Consider the following 20,240-nt stretch of genomic DNA (forward strand, 5'->3'; position numbering starts at 1 on the left):
TGCCTGTATACTTACGATCTCAAAGTGGAGTTTTGGAACTTGTCTTGGTTGACTCTCCTTCCTATCTTAGCTACTTCCAACAGAGAAGAAATATTGCTCACATGCAATGCTCCTGACGGTTCTTATTAACTCTTATTATTTGAGAATCCTACTGATGAGAGCTCATGTTTTGAACTATTAGAAGTTCTTGTCAATGTGTGTGGTCCGTGGAGTTTTATTCAGTACTGTCAGCAACGACTGGCTCTCTGTTAAATTTCACAGAATTTCTAGAGTTGAAAGGGAGCTCTGGAGATAATCAGGACCAACCCCCTTGCCAAGGCAGGGTCACCCTGAGCCTGTTTCACAGGAACTTGTCTAGGTTCCAGAGAAGGAGGCTTCACAAACTCCCTCAACAGCCTATTCCTGTGGTCTGCCACCCTCAATGGAAAGAAATTCTTCTTCATATTGAGGTGGAACTTCCTGTGTTTTAGTGTATGCCCACTGCTATTCGTCCTGTTACTGGTCACTACCAAAAAGAGTCTGGCACCATCCTCTTGGCCTTTGAGATATTAATATGCATTAATAAGACCCCCTTTAGTCTTCTCTAGACTAAAAAGGCCCAGCTTCCTCAGTCTAATATATTATATACCAATAAAATATATAGCATGTACACATGTCTTCAGATAAGTTTTTATACATTTATATCTATTAAAGGAAATAGCTATTTCCAGAATATGTTTTTAAAAATATGCCTTTGTGAAGGCATCATTCTGGAGCATTAAAAAGGCAACAGTTTCCTACAGGATTTATGTTTCTTTTTTCTAGAGCCTGTTTCACTTGATCACTTCTGAGTACAGTGTTTTCTGATAGAGTTTTCAGGACACACATTTATTTTGTTTTCTAGTATGGTGATGAAGTGGCTTGGTCAGAGATAGAAAATGTCTGGACTACTTTGGCAGACAGCTGGCCAAAGAATCTGAAAATAATTTTGCACTTCTTGATCAGTATTTGTGGAGTGAACAGCGAACCCAGCCTTTTGCCTTATGTGAGTATGTACAGATCTCTCATTGGTGCTTATTGATATTTTAAAAATTAGTAGTATGTCTAGCAGCAAAGATCGCCAAACAAAAATGTGAGATAGGATTTATGGCATCAAAATCTCCACCCAGTGTTTTATGACCACTAATACTATGAACAAATCAAATTCAGTTCTTTTGTTTGCATTACTTTGGACATCTATGTCAAAATTACAGAATCAATTTGTCAATAAATTAAATCAATTAATTTGTCATTCATGGAATGGACTTCAGAAGGGAAATTAATGAGAGAGGGTATCTCACCTTAAAGATTGCTGAGGCTTCCTTAAGACAACTTATTGATATGCTGAGGACCATTAGTCTGAAACAGTCCACTAAGCTGTCTTACCACTTATGAGCTGTCAAAATTGAAGACCATAGACCATATTTAATGATTAAATATTAAAAAATGCAAAAGAGTTACTAAAATTCTACATATGTCTTAGCATTTTATTTTCCTTTGTCATAAAAAAGAAATCTTAAGATAGATTTAGATTAATAAGATAATCTTTGATAAACTTGGATTAATTTTATTATGAGTACACACTAAACAATTTTTCCCATGCTATAATTTAGTATATTCCTAAAAAGCAGACAGATAATACCAGGAAAATAAAGTACCAGTTATACTCTGTAGAGCATCATTCTTTCATGACCAAGTATTATACCAAAATATCCCCACCAACCATCCCAAGCACCATCAGAACCAATATTATTTTATGTGAAAATGTATGTGAGAGCACTGCAGGATAGCATGAAGAAAAATATGATAACTGCAGTAAAATAAATAGTATAGAACAGAACTGTGAAATATCAAAAAGAAATTACATCAGAATACATTCATTCCAGTATTGATCTCAGGTGCTGCTAGAAGCTTTGTAAGAAAATCTCCTGCTTAAATAATTTTCAGAAGACATACTCTCAAGCTTTTTTGTCAGAAGACTGGAACTCAGATTTACTTTCTTACTGTTATATGTTTCCCATGCTTGCTGCTATTGACAGCTGGAGAAGCAACTTTGGTTGCTTTTAGAACTAGACTAAGTTTCGTGTATCCTCGCAGTGCAAGTAGATACTAATTGTAACAAGTTGTGGTATTCTAATCTCTAAGTATAAATATAAACATATATTTTTTATTGTTTTTTTTAATGGCAGGTAAAGAAAGTAATTGTTTATTTGGGTAGAGACAAAACAATGCAACTACTAGAAGAGCTGGTGAGTGAACTTCAGCTTACAGATCCTGTCAGTTCAGGAGTCACCCATATGGATAATCCACCTTATTATCGCATTACATCCAGTTACAAAATCCCTTCTGTCACTTCAGGTAAGCATTTACTGTCTTAACTAACTTCAACTGTTATTATTGTCAATTATAAACATGCTGCTATCAATCAGTTATTCTTCTGGGGTGCATTTGCAAATATTCAATAGGAGTGCAAGGTTCTGTTTCTAAAAATACTTTAAGCTCTGTTACAGACACAAACTGCATCCATTGGAACTGTTTCAAGAGGATTTAAGTTCATTTACTTGAGAAAATTTCTATAGTAATTGTTAACAATAAATAAATCATCAAAAAAAGCCCAAAGTGCTGAAAATACCAGAAGTGTCTACTTCATGCTTCAATTGAAGAACATACAGAGTAGTGTGGGGAAAAGTGGTCTTGCTTTAGTGGAGTATCCATCGGTCAAATTTAGCTGCAAAAGACTCAGATGGATGTGGGGAGGGTATCTAAGCAAGGCCTTAACTTCTGTGGTGCAAATTTGTCAATATTATGAAGCAGCCTGGACCTATTATGTGGTGTAATCTGGATCACAAGGTGAATGCATTTTCACTTGTTCTTGAAAGTGTTTAAAAAATGTGAAAAAAAATTCTGAGGCTCTTGTACTTAATTTCATTTAGAATAGCAAAGTCTGGAAGGGTACAAAATCACTTCCAGCTGTGGCTGTCAGTTCAGTGTGATGCTTGCAAATTTCTCCTAAAAGAAAATTTTTAAAAGCTTAACCACGGGCTATTAGATTTTAATCCTTAATCTGTTTGTGGTTTGAATTAACTGGATAACAAAGTCCAGCTACATTTTACAGACTACTATGAGATGTATAATAGAGGAAAAAAGGCAATAGGTCTCTAGGTATAGCTTAAAGAACTTTGTGCTTAATTTACATTGAAGAGTTAGAGATTCCTGGAATAGATTATTTTTACTTTTTCCTGTTATTAAAATTATGGTAGCAGCTCATAATCCTTTATTGCATAAGAAAGTAGTTTGTATGGCTCAGTTTGTATTTGTGCCAATTGCTGTAGAATAAACCTGATTAGGGCTCTGGGCAAGGAGCAGTAAATAAGGGTGATGGTGTAGTGCTTAAGACTACTTTTCCTTTTTATTGACCAACCTTCTCCCTTGTCCATAATTCACAGGTACCACTTCTAGTAGCAATACAATGGTGGCTCCCACAGATGGCAACCCTGACAGTAAACACATGAAAGACAGTATTGAAGAGAAGTAAGTATCTCCTCAAAGAGCAGTTATTAGTTGAATTACAGGAATTCCTGCTAGGTACTATAAATACTTCATCTCAGCAGCTCCAGGTATGTCTGCATTGCAGGGATTCTAATCCATGTAATGTCATGCATGTTCACAGAACTGGAATACTATTTGGGATTAACAGCAGCAGCTTCAATTGTAGCTTGAACTCGATTGCAGGTCAGGCATTGTATTGGTACAGCTATGTTGTTGGTGGTGCCTAAAGTAGCTACTATTACACTGGACTGTGTAGATGTTCACATAGGAGCAGTTGTACTGTAAGGTGGGGTTGGTAAGACACTGGAGCACACTGCCCAGAGAAGTGGATGCCTCATCTCCGGAAGTGTTCAAGGCTAGGCTGGATAGAGCTCTGAGCAACCTGGTCTAGTGGAAGGTGTTCCTGCCCATGGCAGAGGGTTGGAACCAGATTATCTTTAAGGTCCCTTCCAACCCAAGTCATTCTGTTACTTTATGACTCACAAATTAGTTTATTACCTCATTGGAAATTAACAGTGCCTCTGTATTGCAAGCTAGTTTATTTTCCCTAATTGAGGTGTTCAGATGTCTGGTATCTGTGTCAAGATACCTTACAGTAATTTTAAAACACATTTCTCCCCTCTAATTTTTGAGCTATTTAAACATAATCTTTTGGAGAAATTTGGCAGACTGTTACGGAGGCTGGTGGAAAGCCAACAGTTGATATAGACTTAAGGCTGTGTACTTGGAGCTGTCATTTTGTGTTAATATGGATAGCTAACCTTGAAGTGAAATGGGAGTGGAGACTCTGTAATTAGCATGAGGAAAAAGTGTACACGTATGCCATTACTGTGGAGTAGCAGCCAGGCTGTAAGTTTGCAAATGAATTTCTGATAACTTTTTGGAGAGCTTTAATAGTTACAGTTTGGCTATAATTTCCTAGTTGGACACTTCCTTTTTTTTCCTAGGATAATTATGCCAATATAGGTAGAATAGTAAATACATTGGGAGAGGCAATGCCATTACTTAAATTAAATTGAAGTGAGCTGTGTGATAGTAAATCACAGAAACCTGGAATGTGAGGTGTCGTTCAGAATTCAGCCTGGCAAGGCACAGACAAGTACTTGGCTGCTCTGGGGGCTCAAGCTGAAGAAGCTTGTAAAGTAATGAAGGCAGTTTTGAAAGTCTCTATGAGTTTTTGCATATACTGTAGGGTTGTTTTAAACCTCCCCAGGTATATGATTCTTGATGACATGTACCCTGTACATCTTGGACTTGCCAGTAGGAGAGAATTTAAAAACTTACATAGAAATAGTTTGGTAATGGTGCTTTTAGCACTCTTAATTTCTCTGATTTTTTTATGGTTCATCAGATTAGCAAGGTAGGATCTTGGACACTTGTGTGTGTATACATGCATATGCCTCTGCCAGATCACATACAGATTTCCTTATTTTGTTCAAGAATGAGGAGAACTTATGTAAAATGGTAACAAATATTTTAATGTGCTTAAATGTTAGTGAAAATGATGGAACACTAATACAATTGGTAGTGGATAATCTCTTTGAATCCCCTTATCTGGTGTTGCTAGAGAAGGTATGTCTTACACAACTGAGGTGGTTTGGCATCATGTTGATTATCCTTGTAAAAGATGAATTATTTTTTGTATAAGAGTTTTGCTGAAATACAGTTGTACATGAGATACAAGATTACAAGATACAAGTTGTACAAGAGACCATGATTAACATTTGTCATAGAATGTCAGTTACAAATTCTGCTTTCTTTGCACCTACAGCTATGCACACCTAGACATCTACAGCGGGTTGAACAGCAACTTAAACCGCCAGCACCACAGACTGGAATCTCGCTACAGCAGCAGCTCTGGAGGATCATATGAAGAGGAAAAAAGTAATATTCTTTATTTTAAAATGTTTATGAATACCACACAGAATTTTAACAAGTTAATACTTCTTCTGAAGGTTGTGGAACATAAAGAAATTGGTATTATCAGTGTTTTTTCATAAACATATTAAAAATCAGAGGTTTTTTTTATCTTCCTCCATCTTATTACTGCTATTTGAAGCCTAGCATACATTTGACTGCAATAAAATATTCAAGGAAGATAATACACTTTGTTCTTTTTGTTGTTCTCTGGAATGAGTTGAGAACATTTTCCTAAATGAAATGGTTTTACTCTATTTCTTTGACAGTTAGGCACAAGAAACAGAGAAGAGCAGGATGATGATGAGATTTAAAAAAAGGCAATGGAAAAGTAATTTTTTTGAAATAAGGAAATTTCAAGTAATTGTTCTTTTAAACGATAGCATTCCTTGGCTTATTTAAAAAAGGGTACTAAACTTTTTGAAGCCATAGCAAAGGAAAATATAGCAAGGAAAAAAGTTCTCTTTATGTACATCTAATTTCCAAGATGGTTTTGAAAAGGTGTTTTGGGTTATTTTTTGTGATCTGTGTTTTGTTTTTTCTGAGATGCAGAGGTATGGAAAGAGATAAAAATTTCTCCTGAAACTCAATTACAATTTTGGAAAGATTTCCTTAACAGAGGCCCATTAACTGTGGCTACTTCTCTACCAATGCCTAAGATACAAATCACCATGGCAATGCTAGGGAAAGGCAAACAGGTCATGTAATCAGGCAAAAAGGAGGACAGTGGTCAGTCAGGTAGTAAATGACATGTTACATTAGTGGGTTTTTTGTGCTTGGTCAGAGCAGTTGTTTGACTGAAACTCTTGTTTCAGCTAACAGGTTGTTAGTAATTTAAATCATTTTGTACTTCACCTTGCATGGGATAATCAGATATATTTCAGTCGTGCTTGTGGTCCCACAGACTTAGATTTCACTCAATTTTAACTGAGCATTGATTTTACTACTGGTTAAGTTTTTTGGGCATGTTACAGCACACAGTACAACACTGCCTTTTCCTTAATTTTCTCGTGTGACTGAACAACAGGATGTAAACTTCTGCATTTGGAGCTTTAGATGTCAGTATGGAACTTATCCTATCCATTTTTGGATTGAAGCAACATTATTGAAGCAACAAGAGTCCATTAGGATCTTCTGATCCTCAATGACTGCTTCTTTGCACACTGTGAAGGTTAAGTGAATATGTGGTTCTTACTGCCTCTGTCAAGGAGGTGAGACCTAATGTCCTCTACAAAGATTGTTGCAAGGGCTGGACATACTAATGCAGAATCTGCTAAACTTTGGGTCAGTAATTTCTGGTCAGCCAGAGTGTTTATTACTGCGTGGATAGGCATTATCCAGAATGACAGCTGCAGTGAATTTTGGATTTGTTTGCTGCTTGTGATAGCAACACTGAGTATCCTGAGCTGGATGATGTTTTATATTTTCCATCAGTAAGAAGTTTGTCGCTTCCATTGGAGAGGGTGATAATGAGCTGATACATGTGTGAACATCTGAAACTTATGCTGCTATACTTCCAAACAAAGCTGGTAGAATCAATGAAACGTTGAACTGTTGAGGCAGTTTCCTTGTTTCTAATCTTGACTGATAGTTCTGAAGTCCAAAACAACTTTTAAACTAGAAAAGTATTTTTGGTGTGTTAACACAGTATACTCTCATACCAAACTCCTGATGTTTTTCTTGCACTTTTGAAGCTTGCTTAATAAAAAACTAAATGTCTTTTTGTGCTTTCTTGACAAATTTACTGATTTTCTGAGCAGTAACTTTTATCAAGTCGGATGGGATATGCTGTTGTAAAAGTGGTAATTTCCAGGTTACCCATGAATCAGGCCAGCATTATCTCCCACATAGCACTGGTGGGGTTTTGCTGTGAGACCTGTAAAGATGTGTTCTTGAAGAATGCTTCCTTAGCTTTTAATGAAATGCTCTTCAAGATGAGTTCAGTTAAATCTTAGGACCCAGCCTTAATTAACTCCCTATCTGGTGCAAGGTTTGAAATTCAAGGAAATTACATCAGATCACTTTGTCTTTTATCATAGTTTTTATGAATTTATTCAATAGCATCTTACTCTGGTATGTGTGTAACTTCTGTAGAATCATACTAGAAGAAGTAACCACTTTATTTCTTTTAAAAAACTATGCCCAACTACTGCTGTTTACAGCTGGCTCCCCTTCCCCTCTCCTAGATCTCAGTTTTTCAAGAATTTAAAAATATTTCTTCAGAAGACTGTAACATACAGAAATATGCATTGTAATTATATTTATGGTTTAATTTTCTGTTGTGTTAGGTGATTCAATGCCTCTGTATTCCAACTGGCGGTTGAAGGTGATGGAGCACAATCAAGGAGAGCCTCTCCCTTTCCCACCTTCTGGAGGTTGCTGGTCACCACTGGTGGATTACTTGCCTGAAACTTCTCCTCCGGGCATGTCACTTCACAGGTAGCTGTTTTGGCAATTCCAGTGGCACTTCATTGTGTTGTCATTTGTGTTTCACAAATACAGTAATTTGAAGATATCAAATTAAAAGACAGTTGATAATACATTTGTTTTCTGTGGGTTTACTCACAGGTCTAGCAATTTGAGATTACTCAGCCTTTTAATGTGAAGGATTAAAGTGTTTCTGTTTTTATTATGAGCATTCATCTTTTCCCTTATAACACAACTTTGTGAATGGTTATAGACTGAAGACTACAAGTTAGAAGCATATGAAGCTCTTTGCAGCTCTTCATTAAGTTCCTGTTACATTCTTCTAACATACTATTTTCTTTGTTTTAGATGCAATATAGCAGTGATTCTTTTGACTGATTTGATAGTTGACCACAGTGTAAAGGTGGAATGGGGAGGATACTTGCATCTTTTGCTTCATGCAATTTTTATAGGTAACTAACTTCTTACAGAAATACATACAGTAACCTGAGGGATTCTCAGCTGTTGTTTTTGATAGTTAAATTAAGTATTGCCATTGTATTGAAATCCCAATAATTGGATAATATTTACAGTATTTTTTAAAATTCACTTAAATAGCTTTCAGCTTAATTAGTGTAATTAAGGGGGTTTTTTGAGTTGTTTTAAGGAACTTTCTTTTGGAGTCACTTTAACCTCTTGTAGAAGACACACTAAAATTCAGGTTTTTTCCTTTCTGTTTCTAAGGGTAATAATTTTCATACAGAGCACAGATTTAAGTTCTTACTTAAAATTCTTCTTAAGATTACTTTGTACTTCAGCCTTGCATGGGATTATCAGATATGTGTTAGTCTGATCAACAGACAGTTTGTTAAACTGTATGCTGTTATTTCTATATTGAAGCACTGAAAAAATATTGCTTAGAGAATTCTATATCTGTTGTTTGGAAAAGTATTACAGATCAATTTGAATAGAGCTGTTTTTTTAAATAATGTAATTCAGCATGCCCTTTGAATGTCAAAAAGCCTTGCTGTTTTCCTTTTGTGTTAGGTTTTGACCACGGTCACCCTGAAGTCTATGAGCATTGTAAACGACTACTTTTGCATCTACTGATAGTGATGGGCTCTGGCAGTAATGTCCAGTCTGTTGCTTCTGTCCTACTCAGAAACAGAGAGTTCAATGAGTCTAGGGTGCTCACTGTCAAGCAAATGACCCACTTAGATTACACTTTCACAGGTATGCTTTTGATTTATTGCATGTTGCTTGTTGAAATGATATGGGAAGTTATTTCTTCTTACAGGCATTATTAAGATTTCTGTTGTTTGTAATATTTTCCTGAGGCTTTGGCATTAAAATGTATTTCTTTGGATTTTAATGAAGTCAAAATGAATAGAGTTCTTATTAGCACTTTGTGCTCAGTCATCAAAGTAGGGAGCACAGTTGATATGATGAATAGTAGAGGAATTCAAAGAGGGAGTTTTGTGTTTTGAAACTTTAATACAGCAGTTTTTATGATGCCTTTGAAAATAAAAACCAAGAAGATACATCTCTTTCTTGTTTATAGCAAGTTAAAATTTCCAGGTTTTTTTCAGCTTGTGATTGCATTCTTTATTGGCTATCAGAATATTTTTTGAGATACTAGTTTTTAATATTCACCTTAATTTTGCAGTATTGTAGTTATACAGTACACTCTATATTTCTATGCATCCCTTTATGAAGGGAATATTCCGATGGTGAGACTGTATTGTAATTTCTATTGAAATAGTTTGGTTTTTTACCATTTAATATTTCATGTTATTTCAGTAGGTGGCAGCATATTGCCATACAATTGCTTGTTCTCTTTTGGTCACACCAGCAATGGTTTTATTGCTTAGCAAAAGTAGACATCTGATTTGTGAATTACCTTCCTAATCTTTAAGGGCTTGGATAAAACTGTCAAAACATGACACAATAAAACAAAGATGTCTGAGAGAAATTAGAATAAGGTCAGCATCAAACATTTCCAGCTGGGTATTAGGATAAGGTGTTTACAGACATCTATGCCTAGCACAAGGTTGTACAAGCTAATTTTATATTTTATTTGAGCTGGCTAAGCTCAAATACCCAAGTCCAAACTCTGTGGTTCTATAGTGAAAACTTGTGATGTGTTAGTGAATCTCAAGCTTATTTAAATACAATTGTTGTGGTCAAGGGCCCTGCCAGTTTTTCTTGGTAGTTTACTTTCTCTCAGCCCTTCATAGATGGATAGAAGGGCAATGCGAGGAGTCGTTTCAGTTGTATTTTATTGGCACATGGCTCTTTTATATAGAAGAGAAAAATCTCCTTGCCACAAGATTAAACTAACTTCAGAGAAACTTTGTACAGCCACAGGGGCTCTGCTTAGTCCATTCACTAGATAATACTTAATGTTCCCTGATTTTGAGTACTGTCAGTTACACTGGGACTGGGTTTTAAGAAAAAAAATTATCTGCTTATTAGTAGGAAATAGTCTGTATAATTTTTTTAATTAAGTTGAGATGCCTCAGAAGCTGATGAGTTCTCATACTATTAGTACAAAGCCAAGAATAGTACAGGGGTTTTAAAAACGGATCTTGCTGTTCCTAATTAAAGTTCCTATAAGTCATATGAAGAATTTGCATATATGAGACTTGTTGATTTCACTGAAATTATTGTATCCATTAATTTATTCTCTTTTAAGTGCTGTCATTACATTTACTAAGTTATTGATCTTTTTAGAGGGCTATTTTTTCTTTTTATATACTTAATATTAACTGTCAACTTAAAAGTGCATGATCATGTTGTTTCAATTTCAGCAGGTGTTCATGATTTTATACCTGACTACCAGCCCTCCCCAATGACAGACTCAGGGCTTAGTTCAAGTTCTACCTCTTCTAGCATCAGTTTAGGAAATACAAGTTCTGCCATTTCTCAACTGCACACCACAATCCTCAATGAGGTTGACATTTCAGTAGAGCAGGATGAAAAAGTGAAAACTCTTATAGAATTTATTACCTCAAGGTAAGATTTCAGTTTTTATATTTATCAAGACATATTTTGTGGAAAAATGGCAAACCTCTTGCTATTTAGCATTATGTAGTCTAATTCTCTGTTTTATCACCAGTAAGTGTTTTTACATGATACACATATAAAAAGCTCTAACTTTCCAACACTTTCAGAGAATTTTGACCACCCTTTCAAATCCTGTCTGTTTAAAAGTATTTTGCTATGTTTTATTCTATATTAGGGCAGGAATACATTGAGATGATTGGGGAGCTGCAAGATTTGTGTGTAGTTGAGGGCTTACCTAGTAGTAGAGAGCTGACTATTCAAAAATGAAGGATTTGTTGCAAAGGACATTGATAAAATCATCCACATTTTTGCAGTTTGTATGATAGTTTATATTAAGCTTTCAAGGTGCTGTAAATCTGAAATTCTACCTGTTTCTCCATGCTTTTGATAGTTTTGCTTTACCTCATCCTAAATTTATAATAGTGTTGTTTATCAGTGGAAAGGAATTGGGAAGAAAGGAGTTAGGAAGTGCACAATGTTGTACTGGTTCTTTTTTAGAGAACTATTATACCAAAACTACACCAGAGAACATCTCTTCCATTTTCTTACCTAGTTATTTCAGTTGGAGCTGATACATTGCTTTTCACTTTGTCTTAACTTCTTGCATATTTTATAATATTGGTCAGCTGTCAAAATTCTTTCCAATTTGTGACTGCACTTTCTAGGTGGTTTCTTTTATGTGGTACATAGTAGATTCTTTTGCAATTAACCTTATTGTTTGAGTTTAATTTAAATAATATTAAGGAGAAAGGTTATGTTTTATATTCTGTTTACTCTAGTTTTATATTTTTTAGGAAAAGAGGCCCACTTTGGAATCATGAAGATGTTTCGGCCAAGAACCCTAATATAAAGAGTGCTGAACAGTTAACTGTGTTTTTAAAGCATGTGGTATCTATATTTAAACAGTCTAGCTCAGGTATGTTAGAAAACAGACAATACATGATCAAATGTGCGAGACTGCAAACTAAATAAATGCTTTTTAATACTTGTAAACACATAGATTACTTATAAAATCACTAGATAATTACTGCTTCTAAATAAGAGTTTTCTTGTATGTTGCACAATTCAGTTCATGTTTCTGTTATGACAGATTTAAATATTATCTTATAATTTCTTGTGAACACTTAATATTCAAATCATAAATGTTTTGTTGTCTGCAAGACTCTCTAGCATTAAAAATTTGGAATACGTGTTTGTATTCCTGTAAAGATTTTTGAGACTAATACCTCTTGAGAGAAATATAGAGGATGTGAGAATATTTTAAATTTAGGAATGACTTTGGCAATTTACTCTTCAGTAAATTCAAGTGGATTTCTTGCACTTGAAAAACAAAAAGCCATGTTGCTAGAATATTTATTTGCCTTAATAGGAGGATATCAATTGGAACATCGTCTCAGTGAAGTTGCTTTGCAAACTGCGCTTTCGTGTTCCTCTCGCCATTATGCTGGGAGGTCCTTTCAGATTTTCAGGGCTCTGAAGCAGCCTCTCACTCCATCTACACTTTCTGATGTTCTCTCCAGACTAGTGGAAACTGTTGGAGATGCAGGAGAAGAAGCTCAGGTATTTGAAATTTTGCCCCCATTTAATTAGAAAGCTAAGTCTGCCTAAATGATGTGCATGCATTAGTTCAATGATGGCGAAATTTGAAAGCTTTGTTTTATTCAGTTGCATTTTATTTTTAAATATTTCAAATATCAACACAGTTTTAATCATGATACTTCCTGAATTTCACCTAATCAACTGAGGAAAAGTTGTGCACATTCTTTTCTAGGAGCGATAGGCTCCTTCAGAGGTTTTGATAAATCTGTTTCCCATAGACACCACTTCTTTCATTGTTAGAGAATACTGAGATCAGCCATATAAGAAATTATTTGTTTTCTTTTGTTAAGAACTTTACCTGATAAGGTGTTAACAAACATTCAACTTAAAGTCATTGTACATCTTAAAGAGTGTATCTAATCTTTTCATATTGTAAAATGAGTCTGAATTACTTCATCCTTCAGTCCATCCTTAAAAACAATACAGACCAGAATTAATTCAGTAAATGCTTATAAATAAATTGAAGTTTTTCCTTGTCTTAAAGCTTTACTGCTAACTTGAGCGGTCTCATGAGGATTGTGTTCTAATTGAAGCATGAAATAATTGAGTAACTGATACTGATTTTATTTTTTATATTGCTACTCAGTAGATTTTCTGTGATCTTCCTTGTGCATATTGCATATTTTATAATGGCCTGTGGCTTTCCCCAGGGTTTCGTCATAGAGCTGCTTTTGACTTTAGAATCTGCTATTGATACATTGGCTGAAACCATGAAGCATTATGATCTGCTTTCTGCCCTTTCTCAGTGAGTTTTTTTATTATTCAATATTAATTATGCATTTTTATGCATTTGAATTATTAAAAATCTGTATTATAAATGTAATGAAGTAATTTCTTGTCATCTTTGCAGAATAATTGTATCCATATAAGCAAAATTGCTTGCTCCGGTATATTTTTATCATTCTGCCTCAAGCAAAACTTGTAAAAATCTAGATTTCCTGAAAAGGATATCTTATTGCCTTTCTGATTTACCCTCTTGGGTTCAATTTAATTTTGTAAAATGGTGTTCAAGGGGTTCCTTATAGCTCAGTTCTGAAATATTGCCAGTTATTCTTAAACTTCTTGAATTTAAAGGCTCTGCTAATGTTGGTCTGTCTTAGGCCTCAGGTTTTTTGTTGGTATGTAAGAAGTGTTACTGAACAGTCTGAGTCATTTATGTGTCTCATTACAGTTTGAATGTTTAGCTTGATGACTTTTTATCAAACTGAAAAAAGATCCCCAAATGTACAGACATCTATATTTGTTTGACTTTCTCACAAAGTTTTTGAAAATGCTGAGATTTCTAGGAATACATTCAATTTCTCAGCATCAGAATAGGAAGGTGTTGGATTTCCTAGGTCAGATACCTCAGACAAATACATGGTAATAATTGTATCAATTCATTGATTTCTCTACTTTTATTACATCTTTAATTAATTTGGGATGCTATCACACATAATCTTTCACAGGCTATGGGTTAATTTTTCTGATTTTGCTGTAATTCTTATGGTATTCTGGGATTTCTCTGACAAATAGATTTGGTAGAAAAGATTACAGGATTCTGCAATCTTGTCTTTATGCCCTAAGGATATTTTAATAATAGATACATAAATCCTGTATTTACATGTATTATAATACTCTTAGGGTGATGAGCCAGACTATTCACTGCATGTGTATGTGATTAGTGTGACATCTTTTTTCTTTATTCCCTTTTTCTAAACTATGTTATTAAAGGATTTTGCATGTAACAATATGTAATACTGCTTTTTATTTTAGAACCTCATACCATGAATCTGTAATGGGAAACAAGTATGCAGCTAATAGAAAAAGCACTGGACAGATAAATCTAAGCACAAGTCCCATTAATAGTGGCAATTGTTTGGGATACTACAGCAACACAAGGAGTAATTCCTTGAGACTGAATTTAATCAGTGAGCGGAGAGGCGACCGGCGACGGAGCAACACACTGGATATAATGGATGGAAGGATAAATCATGGTGGAAGTTTGGCAAGGACTAGAAGCCTTTCCTCCCTTAGAGAGGGAGGGATGTATGATGTGCAGCCCACTACTGACCCTGTCAACTTGATGGCCACCATATTTTGGATTGCAGCTTCGTTGCTGGAGTCAGATTATGAGTATGAATACCTTCTGGCTCTCAAACTACTCAACAAGCTTCTTATTCACATGCCTCTGGATAAATCAGAGAGTCGGGAAAAGATAGAAAAGGTGCAGAATAAACTGAAATGGAATAACTTTCCAGGCCTTCAGCAGCTTTTTCTGAAAGGCTTCACTTCAGCCTCTACACAAGAAATGACAGTTCATCTCCTCAGTAAACTCATCACAATTTCCCGGCATGCTTTGGTGGATCCTTCTCAGTTAGCAGGTATCTTTAGTAAATATGTGATAAAAATATATTTTTTCATCTAATTAAGTGGAGTGAAAATCACTAGCAATTGTGCACATGCCTTAAAGAAACAGTTCCATTAAATGCTTTCTGCAGTTGTCCATATTACACTGCTACATAGTGGGAATACGTTCCAGGCTATGATTATCTCCAAAGCAAGATTGCATGTAAACTTTATGCACTGACTACTGTTTGCAAGGAAGTTTTAAGAGCTGTGTATTTTTTTTCTTGATCTTGTGCTAACCAGCTCAATTAGCATTGTTTACACATTTTTAGAAGCAATGTGATATAGTGCCTAAAACTATCCAGTTTCATGGATAAGTTTTGCTTAATTTTTTCAGTGATGATTTTTACTTTCATCATGCATTTTTATACCTAACACAGACATATTTATATACATTGATACTTATGTATGTATAGGTAAATGTATGTATATATATAATTAGGTAAATGTATGTGTATATATAAGTTATACATCTGTGTGAAAGTATGTGACATGCTGTAATAGTTTTAAATACAGGCTAATTCCACATTAAATTAAGTCATATGAAAATCCTCAAGGGCTCATATAACACTGTTTATATATGTGTTTAGGATTTCCCCTAAACATCTTGTGCCTGCTTCCTCATCTGATACAACATTTTGATAACCCAACTCAGTTTTGTAAAGAAACAGCTGACAGGATAGCAAAGGTATGTAATTTGTTGATTGGGGAAGTATGCAGGAGGATATATATATACCAGCCTTGTTTCTGTATTTTTTTGGGGGTCCCTAATGTAATACTCCTATGTGATTCTAATAGTAATATACACATAACTATAAGAGGTCATATTTTAAATATATGATTCAATCTAATTTATATGATTCAATCTAATTTATATAGCTAGCCTTTGTAGGGATAAAACCCTGACTCTGTCTGTCAATGAAAAAAACACATTTAGTTTATTCTGTAAAATTTAGATGTCAAGAATAAATTTTCTTACTAATGATATCAATTACTTTTTCTTACTTGTCTGATTTTTCCATTTGTAATTTTGAATGTCAACCCAATCACATTTTAAGCATGCTTCCTAATTTTCTTAGGGGAAGGAAGTGATTCTTACTGGTAGACAGGGAAGAAAAGGTTGCATGTTTTTTCTATTACCTGTACACAGTGAAATACACTGTGAATACTTGAAATATTTCTGAAGTGTAGTGGCTGTTAAAGCAGTATGTGGTGCACACCAACTGTTGTCAGCCAGGATGGGTTTGCAGTGGTCTGACAAAGTCTCTCTTTTAAGGAAGAATGTGGAAAGGGAATAGGAAAGAGCTGTCTGTCACAGGAGATGGAGTCATACAGCTCTGTCTGCCCAGGCTGTGACACTTGAACCACTAAGCTGTGTACAGGCTGACTCAAACAGTATGTGCCTGATGCAAGTGCAGAAAGTACTGCTGCCCTTAAATTCTTGTATTACTCAGGTGAGGGATATTGGTTGATCATACCAAATGATGAGTAGATAAACTTGGAACATGGATGCCACAGGACCAAAATTAACAGAAACTGTAGGTCATGCTTGTGTGATTGGTTTGATTTCATTTACTAGAAAATACCTGAAGTGAAATCTTGGAGTGAAATCTGGGCGAAGTGCATAATGACTCATGAATGCTTGGATTAAAAATATATACAAAATACTTTCAATATAATTAAATATTATATTAAATAATTAAAATTAAATTTGTTTTGCTTTTCAGGTTTGTGCAGAGGAGAAGTCACCAACTCTTGCCAATCTGGCTCATATGATGAGTTTATACAGTACACACAGTTATTCCAGAGACTGTTCTAACTGGATTAATGTAGTGTGTAGATACTTGCATGACTCTTTCTCAGATGCCACATTTAACCTCATAACTTATCTTGCAGAGGTAAATTTTTACTAGAAGTATCTCATGTTGACAATTCATTGCCATTTCCTAATTTCTCATGATTCTGAATATCAAGGGGAATAAAGCATATTTTCTCTAACAGGAAAATATTACTAAAATGTTCTAGAATGTAGAAAAGGGATGACTGTTGCCATTTTGGAGTGCAGTAATTTATATATTTGCAATATAGCTTGAAATGATAATCCCTTTAATGAAAGATCTTTTGTGAGAGTGGTGTTTGGCAGTAGATGTTTATATCTCTACTACATTAATATATACTGTTGGCTTTAGCAAAATAAGCTTAATGCAAATTTTCAGAGACCTTCTTTAGTCAGGTACAAGTTTTTATCACAACTTTAAAAATTAATTGCAAAGTTTAGTTGTAAGTATCGCATAATGTAGAAAAAGATAATTTAAATTATAGAAATCAGTATATTATTCTGCCGGCCATTCACAGAGGAAAGCTGTTATGTACTTTGTATGAAAAGCTTGTAGAGCTTGTCCTCGAAGTGTATCACTTCAGTCTGATGGAGACATTTTTAAAAATTTGTTCATTCTTACAAATTACTTTATATGTACCTATTTTGTTTGTAAAACTGCACTTACCAATCTTCTTTAAATCTTGTTTTTCATACAGTTTTAAGACTTTGAATTAGTATGAACTCTTTGATTTAGTAAAAAGTGTTTTACTATTAGGTGCTTTCCATCTGTGTTAAAAATATGTCAAAATTCAGGGGAAAAAACAAAATAGGACAAAACCCATTGTGCTGTTGCATTGCTGTTTTTTAGTAGTAAAGCAAGAGTTTGAAAAACAAGAAGTGGTACATTTATGTTTCTTGAACAGAAAAATAAATGTGTGTAGAAGTTAGCTGCATTTTAATGTATGCTTTCACTTTTTGCTGCTATTAAAGGCCCTAATTAAATTTTGTATTTTAAAAACCTTTTTTTAGCTGTTAGAGAAAGGCTTATCCAGTATGCAACAGTCATTGCTGCAGATCATTTACAGTCTTCTGAGTCATATTGACCTATCCACAGCTCCAGTGAAGCAGTTTAATTTGGAAATCATAAAAGTTATTGGTAAATATGTTCAGGTAGGTACTCTGAAGAGCTGTAAAAACCTGTCTGCTCATTATCAAAATATTATCAAAATTACACTTGAATTTTGGGGGGAATTTATTTCAGATATAAAAATAGTTGTTTGTAGTCAGATTCCATAGGGTTTTTTTTTCCTATGTACTTAATTCACTAGATGTTTGTGTATTTGTCCAATGTGATTTGCATCTGGTGGAACGAGTTACCTGGGTGAATGTGCTTCTATTTACAGATGTAGGCAACTCATCATATGCAGTTAAAGATGATCCTTCAACTATTAAAATTCAAGGAAATGTTTACTGCTAAGCTGCACAAATGTTTTATTTATGTGTATATGTTTAAAAAAAAATAATTTATGGTTAAATGAATATTTAAACCACTCTAAGTGACATATCCATGAGGAACTTTAAGGTACGCCTTAACAAAATTGCGTACATTTTTTATTAAAGAAAGTCCCCAAAAATGAACCACAGTGTTCTGCCCAAGGTAATTTAAGCCTTTGTACTTGAAACACAAATTTACTGAAAATCTATTTCACAGAAGAAAGTCTAGCATCTTACTGAATGATTTTTTGAAAATGCCTGGAGCTTAAAACCATTTCAGTGCACAACATTCTCTTCTTTTCTCTCTGAATTCCATTATTGCCAAATGTATTTCAGTCAAATGGTTTAATCATAATTAAACCAGGAAAAGTCATGTTCCCTGGATGTTTTGTTATTGATGGATATGTAGTTTAGATATTGTGCTCATGTCAGAGTGCATTAGGCGAAATGGAATGATTAGCATTAGCTATAGTTCTTATGGCCTGGCAGCTTCTTGCTTCACCTCTAACCTTTCCTCTGAGCTTTCTATGCAAGCCCACACTATCATGGAATGTAATCTTAATTAAATGTAAGCTATCAAAATATAGTACTAGCTAAAAAATATTCCAGAGAAGTCTTAACATATTTTTGATAAAGTATGTTACTATAAATGACAAAAGAAAAGATCATAAATTATCATGTCTTGTTTAAATGTGCTTCTACTCAGCTTTGGGTTTTTTCAGTCCTCTGCAATGACAGTGGCTGTAAATAAATTAAAGTTGCTGTACGATAGTTCCAGTTTGAAACTCCCTTTTTTATGCTTCTGATGCACAGAAATTGAGGACATTATTGAAGACTTAGTATCTGAAAAGAAGCATAAATCATATACTACTTAGAGAATTGAAAGGGGTGTTTACTTTTTTTAATGCAATAAAAAAATAGTTTGGCAAACATGGCAAATTTAAATAAAAAACAGTCATCATGCTGATTTCAAAAATTGGAAGATTTAAGTTTCAGGCAGAATCCTTGCATTTCCAGGAGTGTAAATCTTAACCTTTGCCCAAAGCTCATTTTATTTTATGTCTCTTCTTCTGATTCTCTCCGCAGTGTGTGTAATTGAAACCACTGAATTATTTACAGTGTCTTAATCATCTTTTCAAGGGAAGTCCACCTAACTCATGCTCTGCCTCTTACATTCTCACACTTTAATCATAGCTTTTCTTAAGTACTGCATTTGTTTGATATTGAATTTCAAGCAAGGAATAGTTTTGCATGTTTCAAATTCCATTTATTCTCCTCGTAACTGTAAATTAATTAAAGATGGCAAGAGGTGGAATAGTTAATTTGAATACTGTCATTTAATGTAGTTAAGTGATAGTTAAATACTCTCAGTTTCTGTCTCCTGAGTCACAAAGAGCAGATGCTTCAGACAGTGGTAAAAAAAATGGTGTAACTACAGGGATGGTGGGACATGGACTGTGGTCTGGTTGTGGCTGGCCTAGTGATCTGGAGCTGCTGATCCTGCTTGGGTGGATCTGACCACGCACCGTGAGATGTCCTGATACCTTGCCACTGCTTTCCTGGCACTTCAGGGTCTGAAGTTTCCCACCTTTCCCTTCAGCCATGTGTAATAGATCAGAGATTAGGGTTGGGGATTCTTAAAAAATACCATTGTACATAAAAATTGATGTCTTGGTTGAAGGGATTGTTGTATGATTTGTGTATGTTCTCTTCAGAGTCCGTATTGGAAGGAGGCCCTCAATATTTTGAAACTGGTGGTGTCCCGGTCAGCAAGCCTTGTTGTGCCTAATGATATTCCAAAGTCTTATGGAGGTGACATAGGTTCTCCGGAAATCTCTTTCACGAAAATTTTTAATAATGTCTCCAAGGAGCTTCCTGGGAAGACCTTAGATTTTCATTTTGATATATCAGAGGTAATTATTATATTTAGATAACAGTACACTTATGACTTGCTGTTACAAACTCAGGTGTTATTTTCTGTTAG

General features: G+C 34.7%; 1 protein-coding gene across 11 annotated transcripts in view; it reads left to right on the forward strand.

Annotated features, from left to right (window-relative positions):
- The window catches only part of FRYL (FRY like transcription coactivator), a 161,955-nt gene that overhangs the window by 110,787 nt on the left and 30,928 nt on the right, over positions 1 to 20,240 (forward strand). For 8 of the 11 annotated variants that reach the window (XM_015624289.3, XM_015624287.3, XM_015624280.3 and 5 more), the window contains 16 exons: positions 884 to 1,024; positions 2,208 to 2,376; positions 3,465 to 3,549; positions 5,339 to 5,451; positions 7,773 to 7,923; positions 8,260 to 8,363; positions 8,938 to 9,123; positions 10,701 to 10,905; positions 11,751 to 11,872; positions 12,326 to 12,516; positions 13,206 to 13,300; positions 14,311 to 14,918; positions 15,534 to 15,631; positions 16,671 to 16,841; positions 17,792 to 17,932; positions 19,972 to 20,169. In XM_015624289.3, the coding sequence (XP_015479775.1) occupies positions 884 to 1,024; positions 2,208 to 2,376; positions 3,465 to 3,549; positions 5,339 to 5,451; positions 7,773 to 7,923; positions 8,260 to 8,363; positions 8,938 to 9,123; positions 10,701 to 10,905; positions 11,751 to 11,872; positions 12,326 to 12,516; positions 13,206 to 13,300; positions 14,311 to 14,918; positions 15,534 to 15,631; positions 16,671 to 16,841; positions 17,792 to 17,932; positions 19,972 to 20,169 (2,778 nt within the window). The remainder of the gene's footprint in view (positions 1 to 883; positions 1,025 to 2,207; positions 2,377 to 3,464; positions 3,550 to 5,338; positions 5,452 to 7,772; positions 7,924 to 8,259; positions 8,364 to 8,937; positions 9,124 to 10,700; positions 10,906 to 11,750; positions 11,873 to 12,325; positions 12,517 to 13,205; positions 13,301 to 14,310; positions 14,919 to 15,533; positions 15,632 to 16,670; positions 16,842 to 17,791; positions 17,933 to 19,971; positions 20,170 to 20,240) is intronic. The other 3 variants (XM_015624281.3, XM_033513947.1, XM_015624292.3) reach the window with 1 other exon arrangement.

This window comes from Parus major, chromosome 4 (assembly GCF_001522545.3).
Source record: "Parus major isolate Abel chromosome 4, Parus_major1.1, whole genome shotgun sequence".
Lineage (NCBI taxonomy): Eukaryota > Metazoa > Chordata > Aves > Passeriformes > Paridae > Parus > Parus major.